Source organism: Balaenoptera acutorostrata, chromosome 1 (assembly GCF_949987535.1).
Source record: "Balaenoptera acutorostrata chromosome 1, mBalAcu1.1, whole genome shotgun sequence".
In the NCBI taxonomy this organism is placed as follows: Eukaryota; Metazoa; Chordata; class Mammalia; order Artiodactyla; family Balaenopteridae; genus Balaenoptera; species Balaenoptera acutorostrata.
The window spans coordinates 43,344,163-43,364,465 of NC_080064.1; the positions used below are offsets into that span (position 1 = coordinate 43,344,163).

At 35.3% G+C, this 20,303-nt stretch overlaps 1 protein-coding gene across 4 annotated transcripts in view; it reads right to left on the reverse strand.

Annotated features, from left to right (window-relative positions):
- Positions 1-20,303, reverse strand: part of EPS15 (epidermal growth factor receptor pathway substrate 15) — a 160,421-nt gene that overhangs the window by 104,231 nt on the left and 35,887 nt on the right. For all 4 annotated transcript variants that reach the window (XM_057556973.1, XM_057556970.1, XM_057556967.1 and 1 more), the window contains exons 4-8: positions 19,787-19,834; positions 15,974-16,069; positions 13,665-13,730; positions 12,381-12,506; positions 9,869-9,928 (exon numbers count right to left, since the gene is read on the reverse strand). In XM_057556973.1, the coding sequence (XP_057412956.1) occupies positions 9,869-9,928; positions 12,381-12,506; positions 13,665-13,730; positions 15,974-16,069; positions 19,787-19,834 (396 nt within the window). The remainder of the gene's footprint in view (positions 1-9,868; positions 9,929-12,380; positions 12,507-13,664; positions 13,731-15,973; positions 16,070-19,786; positions 19,835-20,303) is intronic.

Genomic DNA, 20,303 nt, shown 5'->3' on the forward strand with positions numbered 1-20,303 from the left:
AGTTAAAAAAAGTTTTTAACAAAGAATTAGAAAAAATAAAGAACAACCACAGTTGAAGAATACAATAATTGAAATAAAAAATAAACTAGAAGGAATCAACAGAAGAATAAATGAGGCAAAAGAATGGACAAGGGAGCTGGAAGACAGGGTGCTGGAAATCACTGCCACAGAACAGAATAAAGAAAAAAGTCTGAAAAGAAACGAGAACAGTTTAAGAGACCTCTGAGACAACATCAAATGTACCAACATTAACATTATAGGGGTCCCAGAAGGAGAAGAGAGAGAAAGGGCCTGAGAAGATACCTGAAGAGATAATAGCTGAAAACTTTCCTAACATGGGAAAGGAAGCAGTCACCCAAGTCCAGGAAGCGCAGAGAGTACCATACAGCATCAACCCAAGGAGGAACATGCCAAGACACACAGTAATCAAATTGACAAAAATTAAAGAGAAAGAAAAAATATTAAAAGCAACAAGTGAAAAGCAACAAATAACATACAAGGGAATCCCCATAAGGTTATCAGCTGACTTTTCAGCAGAAATTCTGCAGCCCAGAAGGGAGTGGCATGATACCCTTAAAGTGATGAAAAACAAAAACCTACAACTGAGAATACTCTACCCAGCAAGGCTCTTTTTCAGATTTGATGGAGAAATCAAAAGCTTTACAGACAAGCGAAAGCTAAAAGAATTCAGCACCACCAAACCAGCTTTATGAAAAATGCTAAAGGAACTTCTCTAGGTGGAAAAGAAAAGGCCAAAATGAGAAACAAGAAAATTACGAAATGGGAAAGCTCACTGGTTAAAGCAAACCTACAGTAAAGGTAGGAAATCATCCACACACAAATATGATATCTAAAACAAAAATCACGAGAAGAGGAGAATACAAAAGCAGGATATCTGAAATGCACTTGAAATAAAAAGATCAGCAACTTAAAACAATCATGGAAATATATATAGACTGCTATACTGAATCCTCATGGTAACCACAAACCAAAAATCTATAATAAATATACACACATGTAAGAAAAAAGGAATCCAAGCACAACGCTAAGGAAAGTCATCAAATCACAAGAGAGATGAGAACAAAAGAGGAAAGGCAGAAAAAAGACCTACAAAGACAAACCCAAAACAATTAACAAAATGGCAGTAAGAACATACATATCAATAATTACCTTAAATGAAAATGTATTAAAAGCTCCAACCAAAAGACAAAGACTGGCTGAATGGATACAAAAACAAGACCCAAATATATGCTATCTACAAGAGACCCACTTCAGATCTACAGACACATACAAACTGAAAGTGAGAGGATAAAAAAAGGTATTCCCTGTAAATGGGAATCAGAGGAAAGCTGGAGTAGCAATACTCAAATCAGACAAAATAGACTTTAAAATAAAGAATGTTACAAGAGACAAGGAAGGACACTACATAATGATCAAGGGATCAATCCAAGAAGAAAATATAACAATTATAAATATATATGCACCCAACATAGGAGCACCTCAATACATAAGGCAACTGCTAACAGCTATAAAAGAGGAAATTGACAGTAACACAATAATAGTGGGGGACTTTAACACCTCACTTACACCAATGGACGTATCATCCAAAATGAAAATAAATAAGGAAACAGAAGCTTTAAATGACACAACAGACCAGATAGATTTAATTGATATTTATAGGGCATTCCATCCAAAAACAGCAGATTACAATTTCTTCTCAAGTGGGCATGGAACATTCTCCAGGATAGATCACATGCTGGGCTACAAAGCAAGCCTCAGTAAATTTAAGAAAACTGAAAATTGTATCAAGCATCTTTCCAATCACAACCCCATGAGATTAGAAATCAACTACAAGAAAAAAACTGCAAAAAACACAAACACGTGGAGGCTAAACAGTATGCTACTAAACAACCAACGGATCACTGAAGAAGACAGAGGAAATAAAAAAATATCTAGAGACAAATGAAAATGAAAACATGACGATCTAAAACCTATCGGATGCAGCAAAGGCAGTTCTATGAGAGAAGTCTACAGCAATACAAGCTTACCTCAGGAAACAAGAAAAATCTCAAATAAACAACCTAACCTTACACCTAAAGCAACTAGAGAAATCAGAACAAACAAAACCCAAAGTTAGTAGAAGGAAAGAAATCATAAAGATCAAAGAAGAAATAAATGAAATAGAGACCAAAAGAAAAAAAAAAAAAAAGATCAACAGAACTAAAACCTAGTTCTTTGAAAACATTAACAAAATTGATAAAACTTTAGCCAGACTCATCAAGAAAAAAAGGAACAGGGCACAAATCAATAAAATTAGAAATGAAACAAGACAAATTACAACAGGCAACAGAGAAATACAAAGGACCATAAAAGACTACTACAAGCAACTCTAATGCCAATAAAATGGACAACCTAGAAGAAATGGACAAATTCTTAGAAAGGTACAATCTCCGAAGACTGAACCAGGAAGAAACAGAAAATATGAACAGACCAAATACAAATACTGAAACTGAATCTGTGATTGAAAAACTCCCAACAAACTAAAGTCCAAGACCAGATAGCTTCATAGGTGAATTCTACCAAAAATTCAAAGAAGAGTTAACACCTATCCTTCTGAAACTATTCGAAAAAATTGCAGAGGAAGGAACACTTCCAAACTCATTCTATGAGACCACCATCACCCTGATACCTAAACCAAACAAAGATACCACAAAGAAAGAAAATTACAGGACTTGCCTTGTGGTCCAGTGGGTAAGACTCCATGCTCCCAATACAGGGGGCCCAGGTTCGATCCCTGGTCAGGGAACTAGATCCCGCATGCATGCTACAACTAAGAGTTCGCATGCCGCAACTAAGAAGTCTGCATGCTGCAACTAAGAGTCTGCATGCCACAACTAAGAAGCCCGCATGCTGCAATGAAAATCCCACATGCTGCAACTAAGACCTGGAGCAGCCAAAATAATAAATAAATAAATAAATAAATAATAAAAGAAAATTACAGGCCAATATCACTGATGAACACAAAAATCCTCAACAAAATACTATTAAACCAAATCCAACAATACATTAAAAGGATCATAAACCATGATGAAGTGGGATTTATCCCAGGGATGCAAGGATTTTTCAATATACACAAATCAATCAGTGTGATACACCACATTAACAAATGGAAGACTAAAAACCATATGAGCAGCTTAATAGATGCCAAAATACCTTTTGACAAAATTCAACATCCATTTATGATAAAAACTCTCCAGAAAGTGGGCATAGCAGGGACCTACCTCAACATAATAAAGGCCATATATGACAAATTCACAGGCAACATCACACTCAATGGTGAAAAGCTGAAAGCATTTCCTCTAAAATCAGGAAAAAGACAAGGATGTCCACTCTCACCACTGTTATTCAACACAGTTTTGGAAGTCCTAGCCACAGCAATCAGAAAAGAAAAAGAAATAAAAGGAATTCAAACTGGAAAAGAAGTAGTAAAACTGTCACTGTTTGCAGATGACATATCATACATATCATACATTTATCATAGAAAAATCCTAAAGACACTACCAGAAAACTACTACTGCTCATCAGTGAATTCAGTAAAGGTGCAGGATACAAAATTAATACACAGGAATCCATTGCATTTCTGTACACTAACAAAGAAAGGTCAGAAAGAGAAATTAAGGAAACAATTCCATTTACTATTGCATCAAAAAGAATAAAATACCAGGAATAAACCTACTTAAGGAGGCAAAAAACCTGTAATCCAAAAACTGTAAGTATCTGATGATAGAAATCAAAGATGACACAAATAAATGGAAAGATATACCATGTTCTTGGATTGGAAGAATCAATATTGTTAAAATGACTGTACTACCCAAGGCAATCTACAGATTCAATGCAATCCCTATCAAATCACCAAAGGCATTTTTTACAGAACTAGAACAAAAAAATTTTTTTAATTTATATGGAAATAAAAAAGACCCCAAACAGCCAAAGCAATCTTGAGAAAGAAAGACGAAGCTGGAGGAACCAGGCTCCCTGAGTTTAGACTACACAGCAAAGCTACAGCAATCAAAACGGTATGGTACTGGCACAAAAACAGAAATATAGATCAATGGAACAGGGTAGAAAGCCCAGAAATAAACCCATACACATAAGGTCAGCTATCTACAACAAAGGAGGCAAGAATATGCAATGGAGAAAAGACAGTCTCTTCAATAAGTGGTGCTGGGAAACTGGACACCTACAAATAAAAGAATGAAATTAAAACATTCTCAGGACTTCCCTGGTGGTCCAGTGGTAAAGAATCCACCTTCCAAGGCAGGGGACACAGGTTCGATTCTTGGTCGGGGACTAAGATCCCACATGCCGCAGGGCAACTAAGCCCACACACCACAACTACTGATCTCATGTGCCTCAACAAGAGAGCCTGCATGCCGCAAACTACAGAGCCCACGGACTCTGGAGCCCGCACGCCACTAGAGAGAGAAAACCCACACACCACAACTAGAAAAAAACCCACATGCTGCAACTAGAGAGAAGCCCACACACCACAACTAGAGAGAAGCCCATGTGCTGCAATGAAGACCCGACACAGACATAAATAAATTAATTAAATAAATTTTTTAAAAAATCCGAACATTCTCTAACACCATACCATACACAAAAATAAACTCAAAATGGATTAAAGAACTAAATGTAAGACCTGAAACCATAAAACTCCTAGGGGAAAACACAGGCAGAACACTCTGACACAAATCGCAGCAGTATCTTGTTGGATCCGTCTTCTGGAGTAATGGAAATAAAAACAGAAATAAACAAATGGGACCTAATGAAACTTAAAAGCTTTTGCACAGCAAAGGAAACCAGAAACAAAAAGACAACCTATGGAATAAGAGAAAATATTTGCAAACAATGTGACCAACAAGGGATTAATCTCTAAAATATACAAACAGTTCATATAGCTCAATATCAAAAAAAACCCAACCCAATCAGAAAATGAGTAGAAGACATAAACAGACATTTCTCCAAAGAAGACATACAAATGGCCAAAAGGCACATTTAAAGATGCTCAACATCACTAATTCTTAGAGAAATGCAAATGAAAACTACAATGAGGTATCACCTCACACTGGGCGTAATGGTCAACAACAAAAAGTCTACAAATAAAAAATGCTGGAGAGGATGTGGAGAAAAAAGAACCCTCCTTCACTGTTTGTGGAAATGTAAACTGGTACAGCCATTACAGAGAACAGTATGGAGGTTCCTTAAAAACTAAAAATAAAGCTACCATATGATCCTACAATCCCACTACTGGGCACATATCTGGAGAAAAACATAATTTGAAAAGATGAGTGCACCCCAATGTTCACTGCAGCACTATTTAAAATAGCCAAGACACGGAAGCAACCTAAGTGTCTATTGACATGAATGGATAAGGAAGATGTGGTGTACATATACAGTGGAATATTATTCAGCCATAAAAAAGAATGAAATAATACCATTTGCAGTGACATAGATGGACCTAAAGATTATCATACTAAGTGAAGTAAGTTAGACAAATATCATACGATATCACTTATATCTGGAATCTAAACAAATGATACAAATGAACTTATTTACAAAACAGAAACAGACTCACAGACATAGAAAACAAACTTATGGTTACCAAAGGTGGGGGTATAAATTAGGAGTTTGGGATTAAAATATATGCACTACTATATATAAAATAGATAACCAACAAGGACCTACTGTATAGCATAGGGAACTATATTCAATATCTTGTAATAACCTATAATGGAAGAGAATGTTCAAAAAGAATATATATTTTTATATATATATATGTATAACTGAATCACATTGCTGTACACCTGAAACTAACACAACATTGTAAATCAACTAGATTTCAATAAAAAATTCTTTTTTAATATTTATTTATTTATTTGGCTGTGCCGAGTCTTAGTTGCGGCCCGTGGGATCTTCATTGCCAGTGTGGGACCTCCGTTACGGCATGCGGGATCTTTAGTTGTGGCATGTGGGATCTTTAGTTGCGGCATGCAAACTCTTAGTTGAGGCATGCGAACTCTTACTTGTGGCATGTGGGATCTAGTTCCCTGACCAGGGATCGAACCCAGGCCCCCTGCATTGGGAGCATGGAGTCTTAGCCACTGGACCACCAGGGAAATCCCTCAATAAAAATTTTTTTTAAAATAAAATATAATAAACACAGAGCAGATACTGGATCTTTAAAACAAACATAAAGCACCATTTTATCTAAAGGAAAATGGGGGGACTTCCCTGGTGGTCCAGTGCTTAAGACTCCATGCTTACAATGCAGGGGGCTCAATTCCTGGTCACATGCTGCAATGAAGTTCACATGCCGCAACTAAAGATCCCACATGTCACAACTAAAAAGATCCCGCATGCCGCAACTAAGAGCCCATGTGCCACAACTAAAGATCCCACGTGCCGCAACAAAGACCACACATGCAGCAATGAAGATCCCGTGTGCCACAACTAAGACCCAGCACAGCCAAATAAATAAATAAATATTAAAAGAAAATGGGTAAGAGGACTTCCCTGGTGGTCCAGTAGTTAAGAATCCACCTGCCAATGCAGGGGACGCAGGTTCAATCCCACTAAGATCCCACATGCCGTGGGACAACTAAGCTCACGTGCCACGACAACTAATCCCATGAGCTCTAGAGCTCATGTGCCACAACTAGAGAGCCCACATGCCATAACCACTGAGCCTGCGCGCTCTGGCGCCTGCGTGCCGCAACTAGAGAGCCCGTGCGTCACAACTAGAGAGCCCATGAGTGCAACTGCTGAGCCCACATGCCACAATTAGAGAGAAGTCCATGTACTGGAACAAAGAGCCCGCACGCCACAATGAAGGACTCCGTATGCCACAATGAAAGACTCCACATGCCACAGTGAAGATCCCGCACGCTGAAACTAAGACCCCACAAGCCAAATAAATAAATAAAATTTTTTTTAAATGGGTAAGAATTTTAGAGTTAAATCTTAAGCATAAATACTCTCATGTTCAATAGTTTTGATTAATTAGTAAAATAATACATAACAAGAAAGGAAAAAATACTGTTATACTTCAACAAACCAAAAATTGACAAAGTATAAATTGTCATAATCCAAAAGAACTGATCATATGAATAAGTACATTATCTTTACTTATATAGGAACATAATTTAAAATGTTTATAGAGTTTAGTTATTCTACTGTTGCAAAAGCATTTAAAAAATTACTTCAATTTTCAAAGAAACCCTTAAAATTCAGTTTTTAAAAATACTGATGCTTATAAATAAAGATCAATGACTTGCAGGCTCAGTTACACTGGCTATGTTGTAGTAATTATAATTTTTTAAAATAGTGTGGACTATATTGCCTCAGTCACAAAAGTAAAAAGATGGAAAAAGATTTATCAGGCAAATTCTACCAGAAGAATGCTAGTGAGACTATTAATACTGACAAAAGGAAATTAAATTAAAATTGACAAAGGAAATCCTAGAACCAAAAGAATTAAATTAACTGAGTAAAATCTAGAATTTTAGTTACAAAAAATGTTCTAAAATCTTCTGGGGTTGGGAGGCGAAGGAGAAAGAAGTGAAAATAATCTAAAGGTCTTATTTTACTTGAATGAGGGCTAACAATTTTTTTTTCAAATACTGGAGCAATAAGTATGGTAAGTACAAGGAAGGGTGTATTAACCATTAATGGAATAGACATTATAACAGAATTTCCAAATTAATTAGAGGGGGGAAATGAATGAATCACAACTTGATAACTAGGAACAATAAGGAAGAGGAAAAAAGAGAAAATAATAATGTAAAATAAACAGGATCTGGTAGGGGGAATAAAATCAATACACAGCTCATTATCTTAAAAGACAAAAACTGTCAAATTAGGTAAAAAATTAAAATCAGCAGTGACATTTTTAAGAGAGACATTTTAAGCATAAGAAATATCAAGTAATCCAAATAAAAAGAGAGCAGAAGCAGTATTAATATCACACAAGCTGGAATTCAAAATTAAAGGCACTAAGCAGGATAAAGTTGGAAAAAATTTCTGAGGAACGCACATAGAAGGAAATCAAACGTGGCAAAATGGTTAAAATTAGTAAATCTAGGAGAAGGTATATGGATGTTCATTAATTTTTAAAGTAGTAATTTCCTACAAATGTGTGTTTATTCTTAAATTATTCTTTTAATGAAAATTTACTTTCATTACAAAAAAAAAAAGTTGCCTAGGAGAAGGCTTCAGGGCATAAGATAAACTGTGTTTGCTCACTTACCTTAGGAAATACTACTGTTTTATCAAATGAAGATAATGCTATTGGCTACCTAGCTTAACTATGCTTATACAAATGCTCCTTTGAAATTTTTAATTTTTGTCTTTATAAGGAAAAAAATTTCTATTTCTGTATATATTTTTTCAAATGTGATAAAATGTGCTCTGCCTATTTTGTTTCGCTCCTAGGATATAAACAGAATAAAATTTATGAAAGGGCAAAAAAAAGAAAAGTAAGGACAAAGAGAAACTGAAGTGTAGTCAATAAAATCACTAAAATGGATTTACAGAAGTCTAATATCTTCTGAACAGAAATGTTGACATATCCAGGAAACACATGTAAAAACAGGTTGCAACCTTGGCAACAAAGAAAACCTTAACAAAATTTTAAAGACCACATTCACCAGCCAAAATCTAATCAAGCTGAAAGTATATACAAAGGTAACAAAAACCAAACAAACTTAACTACTTTGAAATTAAAAAGCATATTCCTAAATAGATGACCAAGGAAAATTTAAAAATTATCTAAAAAGGAGTGAAAAGGAGAACACTTTGTACCAATATCTATGGAATCCAGCTAAATCTGTATTTAGAGGAAAATACGTCCTTTAAATGTTTTCAATATTAAAGATGATAAAAAACAAAGGGACTTAGTACTTATCTTCAGAAATGTATTAAAAAGTAAATCAAAACAAACTGGATAGAAGGAATTGAGATAAAAGTGGAAAAGAGTGAAATAGAAAGTCAAAACATAATAGAAAAGATAAATAAATCCAAAAGATGGCTCTTTTAAAAGATCAATAGGCCAGAAAAAATCCAATTAAACAAAGAATGAGAAGAAGCAAAAAACACATAAGATTTGGAAACAGAAAGGAACCCAACCATAAACCCAGAAGAGATTAAAGAATAGTGCAAATCTGTGGCAAATCTGAAAGTCAAAGAAATGGACAATTTCTTAGCAAAATAGAGAAAATTTGAAAATATTAATTTCCAAATAAGAGATTCAAGGGGGGGATTAGAGATTTACCATTCATGAGTTTCACATCAGAGTTTTATCTAACCTTTAAGGAAGCCATGAAAACAACTCTATGCGGAATTAACTAACCAGTTACTAAGGATAACATGTCTTCAGATAAGATGTCAAAACCTTCTCTGCCTTCATAAATGACGTGAAACTATTATGTTATTCATCTTTTCCTTTAATCAAATAAATGTGAAAATTCAGGGATATATCTGAAGTAAAGTCATTCCACAGCAGAAGTAGGTACTGAGATGCCTGGTCACGTTGGGATTCAAAAGATTATACTCAGCATCTTTAGAGTACATTATCCAAAGCATGTATTCTTATGTACCTTAAAGTCAAATAAAATGAAGATGGCAAAAACATTCATTATCCATTTGTTTAATAATATTTATTGACTACCTATAAATTCTAGGTAAATACAGTCATACAATCAATTTTAAGAGAAATGTAGTTTACCTCTAAAGATAAACAAAAAGGGGAAATTTTCACTTGAGAAAACCATTAAGATGTTTAAGATTTCAAAAGCATTATGTTACTTACAACTGCAAACTCATCTCTGTCAAGCATTCCATCATGGTCAATATCACTCAACTCCCAAACCTTAAAAAGAAAAGAATTAGGAAAGATTAACATTCTGTCATTTCACGTGCTAACTGTATACATCCAATACCTAAATGGAGGAAAAAGTTTTGCCTAAACATTATAACATCTATTTCTCTGAGAAATCTCACTTATGCTGACCATTTTATTAAATCACTATTATATGCTATATTAACATTACTGTAAAAAGAAATAATAATTCTTAATACCAAGTATTTTTAAACAGAAATTCCTTTGCAAATTTTTAAAGAAAATATTTTGTTCCTCTCAAGTAAGAAAACAATTATGTAACACAGTACTTTAAACAACTATAATGCTTTTTCAAAAACAACATCTCAGTTAATTCATGCAACAACTCCATGTGGTACTATAAAACCTGTTTTAGACCTGAGACTACATGACTTATCTAGGATCATGCAACTATTATTACGTAACAGAATCAGTTTTCAATGTGAAGACTTCCAACCAAGTCCATTATTGTTTTCCCTATAATACAGAATCTCTAATCATCTGAAATAAGTGTCCAATGAACACTGTATTATTAATCATTAGCCAACTAATGTCCAGGGCATACAAACTAAATATAAAATCTAAAAGGCCCTGGTATATTTGGTCTAACTCTAGAGTAGAATCCATAGCTTTAGACCAGCTATAAACTATGTTAAATCCTTGAAATGAAGGTATTTAAGATATTCAACAAAATTTTACTTGGGACAGTAAGAGAAGGTATACTGGTAAGAGACAGGAGTGAAAACAAGCAAGTGCCTGGTCACTGAATGCCTTGGAGTTTAGACTTTTTCCTAAATGCAATGGGAAGCTACCTAAGAGGGTAACTTTTAAGTAAAAAATAACAAGATTATATTTATAGTTTAGAAATCTCACACAGATCACACAATAGAAAAATAATTAATGAAAAACAATATTAGAAAATAGCTTTTAAATTAATATTTATTATATTTATTGAGCACCTAAACTATACAACACTGATCCAGTAGTACTGGTGTTGTGGTGGTGAGTCGTTATCATCATGATCATGGTAGCAGCGATCAAAGAGTATGTACCAAGCACTGTGCTAGGTACTTTATATACATTATCACATTTAATTTGTATAACCCTACAAACTGGGAACCATGCTAATTTTAAAGATTAGAAAACTGAGACATGGTTTTCTAATGATTTGCCCAAGGTCATACAGTTCAGAAATGGTGTAACCAGGATTTGACCCCATGTAGTCTGACTAAGCAAGGAATTAAAGAAAGGACTAGAGGTTTAATGAGAGTAGATAAGGTTTGAAATATAAAGAGGGGTATTGAGAAATCACAATGGAAACAGCACAAGAGTGGCTGCAGTATGGAAAACCCAGCTGAAGATCATGAAATTATGATGATACCAATCTTACTAGACTTTCTCAGTAGTCTGAATGCAACCAGAGAGAAGGCAGATAATTAGCTTCATGCAAGGTTGGATTTTCACCAGGCAGGAGAAAAGTTAGAAAACATGGCAAAGGAAGCTAAGGATACTGACATGAAACAGTGGACCAAAAAAATCCAAGACAGATGAGGAAAACAGTAAATTCAAAAGATGGGGAAAATAAAAGAGTCTGATTTAAAGGTCTTGATGAGGTCGGGCATCCTGGTGGCGCAGTGGTTAAGAATCCACCTGCCAATGCAGGGGACACAGGTTCGAGCCCTGGTCCTGGAAGATCCCACATGCCACAGAGCAACTAAGCCTGTGCGCCACAACTACTGAGCCTGCGCTCTAGAGCCCTTGAGCCACAACTACTGAGCTCGTGTGCTGCAACTACTGAAGCCCGCGTGCCTAGAGCCCATGCTCCACAACAAGAAAAGCCACCGCAATGAGAAGCCCGTGCACTGCAACAAAGAGTAGACCCCGCTCACCACAACTAGAGAAAGCTCGCAAGCAGCAGCGAAGACCCAACGCACACAAAAATAAATAAATAAATAAATAAATAAATAATTTTTTTAAATTAATAAAAATAAATAAAAAAAGGTCTTGATGAGGTCAAAGAATTAGTCTTGCAAGTATCTAGCAAAGAAATCTAGAAAGACAAGAAGTTCTCTTCAGAGAGTAGAATATATGATTTCAGAGATGAAACTATTGCTTTAACCAGGCTGTATGATACAGCCGCAGAGTAAATGGCAGATGCAGTGATGGTCTCTGGAAATTAAATCAAGGAATTCGGAGGTCAGAGCATACAGCTCAAAGAAAAAAGGACCTACCTAAAAGGATTATATATAGCTAATTTCAAACACTCATATGTTAGAGGGAATAACCAAAGAAAGAAAGAAATTGGCAGTAATTTTATATATTAAGTCAAAACACAAAAAATTCTATAATACAACTTCAAAATAAGATCTATGTAGTTTTAAGTGTTCCTGGTAGATAAAAAATTAAAACACATAAAAGTTACATTTAGAATTTAATATCTTACTCTTCCAAGAATATCCACAGGTAACTTAGAGTTGAGCAACACTGGTTTCACTTTATCACCAGACAGAAATCCATTCACTGGGCTTAAACTATCAAAAATTGCATCATATTTGGCCTTATCTTCAGACTATAATACAAAAAAGATCAAAGTCAAATAATGGTGAAAGGAATTTAACTGCAGTTTTAAAAATCGAGTCCTCAAAGAATAGACAACATTTTTAAAACTATCATTTAAAAAACATTTTTCACTTTCATCAAAATATATTATAGTAAATAATAATTTAAAAGTTACTCCACTCAAAAGTCTAGAATCCCCTCCATCCCTTTTGTAGCTGGAATACTATCTTTGCCTTTCTACTGTTAGGTTAAAATCAAAAGATTTTAGTGATCAAAGGGCTTCGAGAAGAGCATCTAGTCCAACCCTCTCACTCAAACAGATCCAAAGCAAAACAGTAACTTTTGTAAGAACACACAGCTAGTTAGTGACATTCTATGACTTTCTAAACATGGTATTTAGTTACATTTCAAACTCAAACAAATTAAAAAAAAAAAAAAAGGAAATCATTGCCACAGAAATAGACATCAAGTTTCCCCCATTTTTCCCAAAGCAAGATTTCTTTTTATCAATAACAAGGTATTTCTAAAATCCCAGAAAGTTATTTGTGTAACATAAAAAGCTATTGTTCATGATTTTCCAAGTCAAGGCCAGATCCTTACACTTTTTAAAGTTAATAGCATACAAGCATACACAGGCATACAAACGAAAATGGTTTTCTGATAAAACTGTACACATCTATTACAGGTTATTTGATCTGTTATATTCTATTTTAAAATTATGATTTTTAAAATTTGATAAGATAGCTATAACCATTTTGGTGCCTCCAAATAACTGTAATGCAAAATACCCATTTTAGAAAAAGATTTCATAAAGAAGTGTTTTAGAGCCATAAAGAGAATATCTAGTTAAGTAGAACTTTTCAAACAAGAAATAGTACCAGTGGGGTAAACTACCTATTCATCAAATATTTTAGTTAATACAAGATTATGAGATCACCATTTTTAGTTTACACTATAACAGAAATGAGATTAAGCCAATACTAACTGTCGTAAAATGACTGACAGAGCTGTAACATCCCTCAAGCAATTTCTAGTACCAGTATTTCCTCCACAGTAAAAAATGAAAGTCTAACGCAGACTGCAATATATTTTGGAAGTAGGGGGAAAGGATTATGTAGGTAGGAAGTAAAGTGAAGTAAAAGAGAGAACAGTTACAAAGTTTACTTACTTTTACAGCCCATGGGAGCTCAGCTGCAGAAGTTCTGCTGATTAGCAAAGGACTACTGGTATCATGCTAAAAAGGAAAATATAGCACATGAAGGGCTGAAATCCTCACATCAATAAACAATGAAGAGAAAATAATCTTTGGATTTAAAAATACTCAGACAAAATGTTGGATCTCAATGCACAAAGGACACTATTATACATTAACTCTATTAGACCTTCATCTGAGTACAAATGAAACAAAAACTGAGTAAGCTGAGTTAGCGGAGCTAACTAAATGACTGTGCAGCACTAACTAAAACATGTTAAGTCTTATAGAAGAAATCCTATTACAACTGAAATCAAGATAAAGATATCTGAATGTAACAAAAATATTTATGGCCCTGTTAACTGATCAATTTTCCCTACACTATTTAAGGAAAGCTGACTGGAACAAGAACTCAACTTAAGATTTCTAAGTTACAAGTACATGAATCTATCAACACCATGCCCAAGTTATTATGTTTATTTGCTTGCAGAGACAGATGAATATGTTTGAAAATTTTTTATAATAGTATAGTTAGGCAACAAATCCCTAAATTCACCCTCTGACTCCACAACTAAACTTCAAAGTACAGAAATTCTCAAAACTGAAGTTAAATTCTTAATACTCAGACCAAATACTAAAATACTGAATTTAAAAACAAGCAAGAAGGGGGGCTTCCCTGGTGGCGCAGTGGTTGAGAATCTGCCTGCCAATGCAGGGGACACGGGTTCGAGCCCTGGTCTGGGAAGATCCCACATGCCGTGGAGCAACTAGGCCCGTGAACCACAACTACTGAGCCTGCGCATCTGGAGCCTGTGCTCCACAACAAGAGAGGCCGCGATAGTGAGAGGCCCACGCACCGCGATGAAGAGTGGCCCCCGCTCACCTCAAGTAGAGAAAGCCCTCGCACAGAAACGAAGACCCAACACAGCCAAAAATAAATAAATAAATAAATAATTTTTTTAAAAAAACCAAGCAAGAAGAGCCGTGAAACTTCTGAAAAGAAAGGAGTAGGGTGGGGAGGACTAGCCCTATCAGATATAAATTACCAAATATGATGATTGAAACAATGTGAGATGAGCATATGGATAAACAGATCAATGGGTATGAACAGAAAAAATCCAGAAAAAAACCAAAATACATATGAGAATTCAGCACATGATTGAGGCGGCATTTCTAATCGGTATGGAAAAGATTGATTATTCAATAAACTGTATTAAGTCTAAAAGGTAGCCATCTTGAAGAAACATAAATTTGAATCCATACACATACCTTACATCAGGACTAATGTAAATGTGAACAAAGAAACCATTAAAAAACTTAAATCCTAATAATTAATTTACATTAAAAACAATGACTTCTTTATGGAAAAAAAAAAATCACCACAAAGTCAAAAGACAAATGGCAAACTGGGAGAAAATATTTGCAACTCATACAGACAAAGAACTGTTTCCCTAATATATAAAAAGGCTCTAGAATTCAATTAGAAAAGACAAACAACCAAAGAAAAATGGACAAAGGTTACAAACAGACATTTCACATAAAGGCAATGTAAATGGCTCATAAGCATGAGAAAAACTACTCAACTTCACTCCATAAAACCAAAAGGACAAATTAAAACTACACTTACATTCCATTTGTCACCTATCATATTGACAAGGACCAAAAGTTTGACAACAGTATGTTAGCAGAAGTACACTCAACCAATTGCTGGTGGGACTGTGAACTAATACAACCACTATGGAAGACAAGTAGATATTATATGTGAAAATTACAATGCACAAACTTTTGAAACAGCAATTCCACTTCTGAGAGGTTACACATATATTTCTGCAGATGCAAACTGACACAGATTCAAGGTTATTATTCATTGCAGCATGTTTTAAATAATAAAAGACTGGAAGCAAGCTAAAAGCCTACCAATAGGAAGTTAAATAAATTAAGGTAAACAGAAGTACGGAAATACTATCCAGCTGTAAAAAAGAATGAGGAAGCTTTTATGTAAAGATCTCCAAAACATATCAAGTTATTTAAAAAGGCATAGAATCATGTGTATAGTATGCTACAATTCATGTAAACTGAGGATATAGGTATTTATGTCTTTATATACACATATAATAACTGGAAGATACACAAGAAACTAATAACAGCAGCAGCCATAAGAAAGAAAATCGGGTAGCTGAGTGATAGGGGTTGAGGGAAAATTTTTTTAATATAGTAAATTTTAATTTTCAAATCATGTGGTATCATTTTTTAAAATACAATTTAAATTTAAAAGCATTTCTTACAAATCTTGGTGGAGGAACAGCCAGGTTCAAACTACTCAGTGAAACCTCCAATCCATTCTGGGCACATGCCACAAGACGCAAAGCAACAAAGAATTCCTGAGAAAGAAAAGTATGAATGTTAAAAGCATTATCTATCTATCTATTCATCCATCTATCCATTTATCTACACACATACCTTTAATCTGAAAATATAAAACAATTCACAACTACTCCAAGATTTTTATGTTGCAGTGAATATAACAGCACATTTGCTTGAAAAACACTTGCTCTAAAATCAAGAGGAGATCTATGTACAAAGATATTCCTAATATTATAAACAGCAAAAAATATTAATATAAATGGGAAAATAATTAAATAAACTGATATACTGATAAATATATATATTTGGAAATATACCAAAATTAATAATCATGTTTCAAAGAATATTTAAAGATGTTAAATGATTTTTATAATTTAAGTGAGAAAAATAATCTTGAAAAAAAGTCAAGAATAAAATAGCACCTAGAAGAAAATAAATAAAAGGTTATCAAAAGTCGTCTCTGGATTTAAGATTATAAATTTTAACACTAGACCAATCATTCAAGTGACTCAGTCACTGTTATTCCAGAAAAGCTACAAAGAAAAACTATGCAACATCTAAAACAATTATATATAACTGCTTGACTTCAAAATATTTGTAAATCTCTCCCAAAGGTCCTTGGGTTTTTGGCATTTGAAGCCTCGGTCCAAAATTTAATTAGTGGAATGACACTGAAGCAACTTGTTTTCAGCTGTTCTGAGTTAAAATCAGGTCTGAGAATAAGCATGACAAAACCCTTTACTCCAGTTATGATTACTTGCAAATTGTCAATACTCCAGTACAGTTGCTGATGCAATCAACCCTTTACTGCTTTTCTCACATCTGTTCTCACCTACAACCTTTCTTACTCAATACTTAACCTGTTCCTAGAAACTTGCACGTTGTCTGTTTATACAATACTTTGCCTTCACTAATAAATTTCTTGAAAAAATGCTATTTCAAGATCACCCCTTCTCTTTTCATTCACCACACAAGCTTCTATGCAATCTGATTTCAACTCCTACCATTAGCTAGAGAAACAACTGCCTATGTTACAAATAAACTCCTAGCTGCCAAATACAATAGACTCTAAAATAAATTTTTTAAAAAAAAGCTTCATCCTACTTGTTCTTTTTTTTTTTTTTTTTAACTTATTTATTTTTGGCTGCACTGGGTCTTCATTGTTGTGCGCAGGCTTTCTCTAGTTGCGGCGAAGCAGGGGCTACTCTTCATTGCAGTGCGCGGGCTTCTCATTGCAGTGTCTTCTCTTGCTGCAGAGCACGGGCTATAGGCGCACAGGCTTCAGTAGTTGTGGCGCGTGGGCTCAGTAGTTGTGTCAGATGGGCTCAGTAGTTTTGGCTCCCAGGCTCTAGAGTGCAGGCCCAGTAGTTGTGGCACACGGGCTTAGTTGCTCCACAGCATGTGGGCTCTTCCCGGACCAGTAGGCTCGAACCCATGTCCCCTGCATTGGCAGGCAGATTCTTAACCACTGCGCCACCAGGGAAACACCCCCTACTTGTTCTTTTGGCAGCCTAGGCAGTATGATCCTCCCTGAAGCTCTCCTCTACTGGCATAGTTTCATAAAGCTCTCCTAGTTCTCCTCTGACCTTTCAAGTATCTTTTGTTGAAATCAATGTCTCCTCCCATCCTTTAAATGCTGAACTCTAAATAACCCTTTTTCTCTTCTCATTCTAATGAAATTCAATTACTCTTAGGTAATCAGGTCCACTCCCATAGTATGGATGGGCTCTGAAGTGAAATAGTATTGCACTGAATTCTAGTTCTGCTACCGGTTGTGAGGCCTTGGGCAAGTTTAAAAAAACTCTTTAAAAGGGGGGCTAATATCTACCTTGCAATGTATTTTAAGGAACAAAATTAAAACCACACTATAGGAAGAAAACACTATCATTTTTGGCACATAGAAACTCAGTAAGTATTGGTTTATTTTCTTAATTTCATATGTTAATTCAAAAATCTATTCCTCCAATGCAAACATCAAAGTTTATAACTGCAGATCCATAAATCCAGCCACCTGGATATAACAAAGACAACTCAAACTAAACATCCAAAGTCTAGGAACAGCAGTGAAGAATTTATTTTACTGTAAGTTCATGAAGATAGGGACCACATCCTGTCACGTTCACCTCTGCATTGCCAAAACCTGGCTCAAAACAGGTACTCAACAAATATTTGCTGACTGAGTACAGAGCACCCTGGATGCCCATGCGAATTTAGTTTTCCTATGTCTCCAATGTACCACACTGGCCCTTCTGCCCAGGGGTCCAATGGGGACCACAATCTAACCTTGGAATCTTAAATAAGAGACTGGGTACTCTGACCCTCTCATCTAATTTTTTCCATCCCTTTTCTGAGTTAGCTTCAGCTATCCCCATAGGGAAAATTAGCTTTGAGTAGTAGTACTCAGCCAATGTATTAGCACGTAGCAAGCTTTGAATTTAATCCTGTAGAACTCTGAAATCCATCCCCAACAAGCAGAACTTTAAAGTTCTCTGATGGTGTCCAATGCCCACAACCACTTTCACATATTTCTGGTCTAAGGTTTACTTCTGGCTTGTAAACCATTTTTTGGTTTATATGTCAGAGATAAGACCTAGACCAGAATACACTGTACTCAGGTTTGATTAGCCAAGAGCTTCCCTTCAAATGCACAATACCATCTTAACACATGAATAATAAAATCCACTTTTGGACTTCCCTGGTGGCGCAGTGGTTAAGAATCTGCCTGCCAATGCAATGCAAGGGACACAGGTTCGAGCCCTAGTCCAGGAAGATCCCACATGCCACGGAGCAACTGAGCCCGTGCGCCACAACTACTGAGCCAGTACTCTAGAGCCCGTGAGCCACAACTACTGAGCCCGCATGCCACAACTACTGAAGCTCGCGTGCCTAGAGCGCGTGCTCCACAACAAGAGAAGCCACTTCAATGAGACGCCTGCGCGCCGCAATGAAGAGTAGCCCCCCGCTCGTCCCAACTAGAGAAAGCCCGCGCACAGCAATGAAGACCCAACACAGCCATAAATAAATAAATAAATAAATAAATTTAAAGAAAAATAATAAAATAAAATAAAATCCACTTTTATTTATAACCCTGTACACATAAGAAACTTAATTAATAAGATACAACGAGCAAAGTCTCCCTGAATAACTAAGAAAAATAAATCCCATGTTATTGTTTGAATGTGTCCCCCCAAATTCATATATTGAAATTCAAAATCCCAAAAATAATGGTAGAGCCATTAGGAGGTAGAGCCTCTGGAAAGTGCATAAACCATCAGGATGGAGCCCTCATCAACGGGATAAGTGCCTTACAAAAAAGCATTCAGAGAAATTGCTAGCACATTCTGCCATGTAAGAATAAAGAAGAAGTCTGCAACCTAGAAGAAAGCTCTCACTAGAACCATGCTGGCACCCTATCTCAGACTTCCAGCCTCCAGAACCGTGAGCAATAAATTTATGCTGTTTACAAGCCAACCAGTTTGTGATATTTCGTTACAGCAGCCCAAACAGACTACAACACTCCAGGAGAACTAAATGTCACCAAACTAACACTAACCTTTGGGAATTAGGTATTTTAATGCCTACTGATTGGAAATATTTTCACTGTTATAACACCTGCCCTTGCAAAACCCTAATTTTGGTAAAAACCAATTTTTAGTTTAAAAATACAAAAAATTGCTGACTATTTTTTATTCTGAATCACTCAAAAATTTTTCATGTCAATCTCTGAATCTTACTTGTTTGTTCAGGATACCTTTGCCATCTGTGTCAGCTAAATCCCAGATCTGAAATTTAGAAAAAAAAAATTTAACAAAAATCACCTTAAAGATAAATTAAATCCCTGCAATTTACAACCCCATGCTCTTTGGTAGTCAGATTTAAGAATCATAGAATTAAAAGTGGAAAGAAACCTTAAAGATCACTTAGTGCAACCCTACACAAAGATACTAAGGTCCAGTGAGGTTAAGTGACTTACTCAAGAATACCCAAGGCATCAGGGAAAGAACTGAAGACCATATTCTAACTTCCAGTCCAATGACTTTTTTATTTTTATTTTTTTTATTTTTTTTTTTTTTATTTTATTTTATTTTATTTATTTTTTTTTTTTAACATCTTTATTGGTGTATAATTGCTTTACAATGGTGTGTTAGTTTCTGCTTTATAACAAAGTGAATCAGCTATACATATACATATATCCCCATATCTCCTCCCTCTTGCGTCTCCCTCCCACCCTCCCTATCCCACCCATCTAGG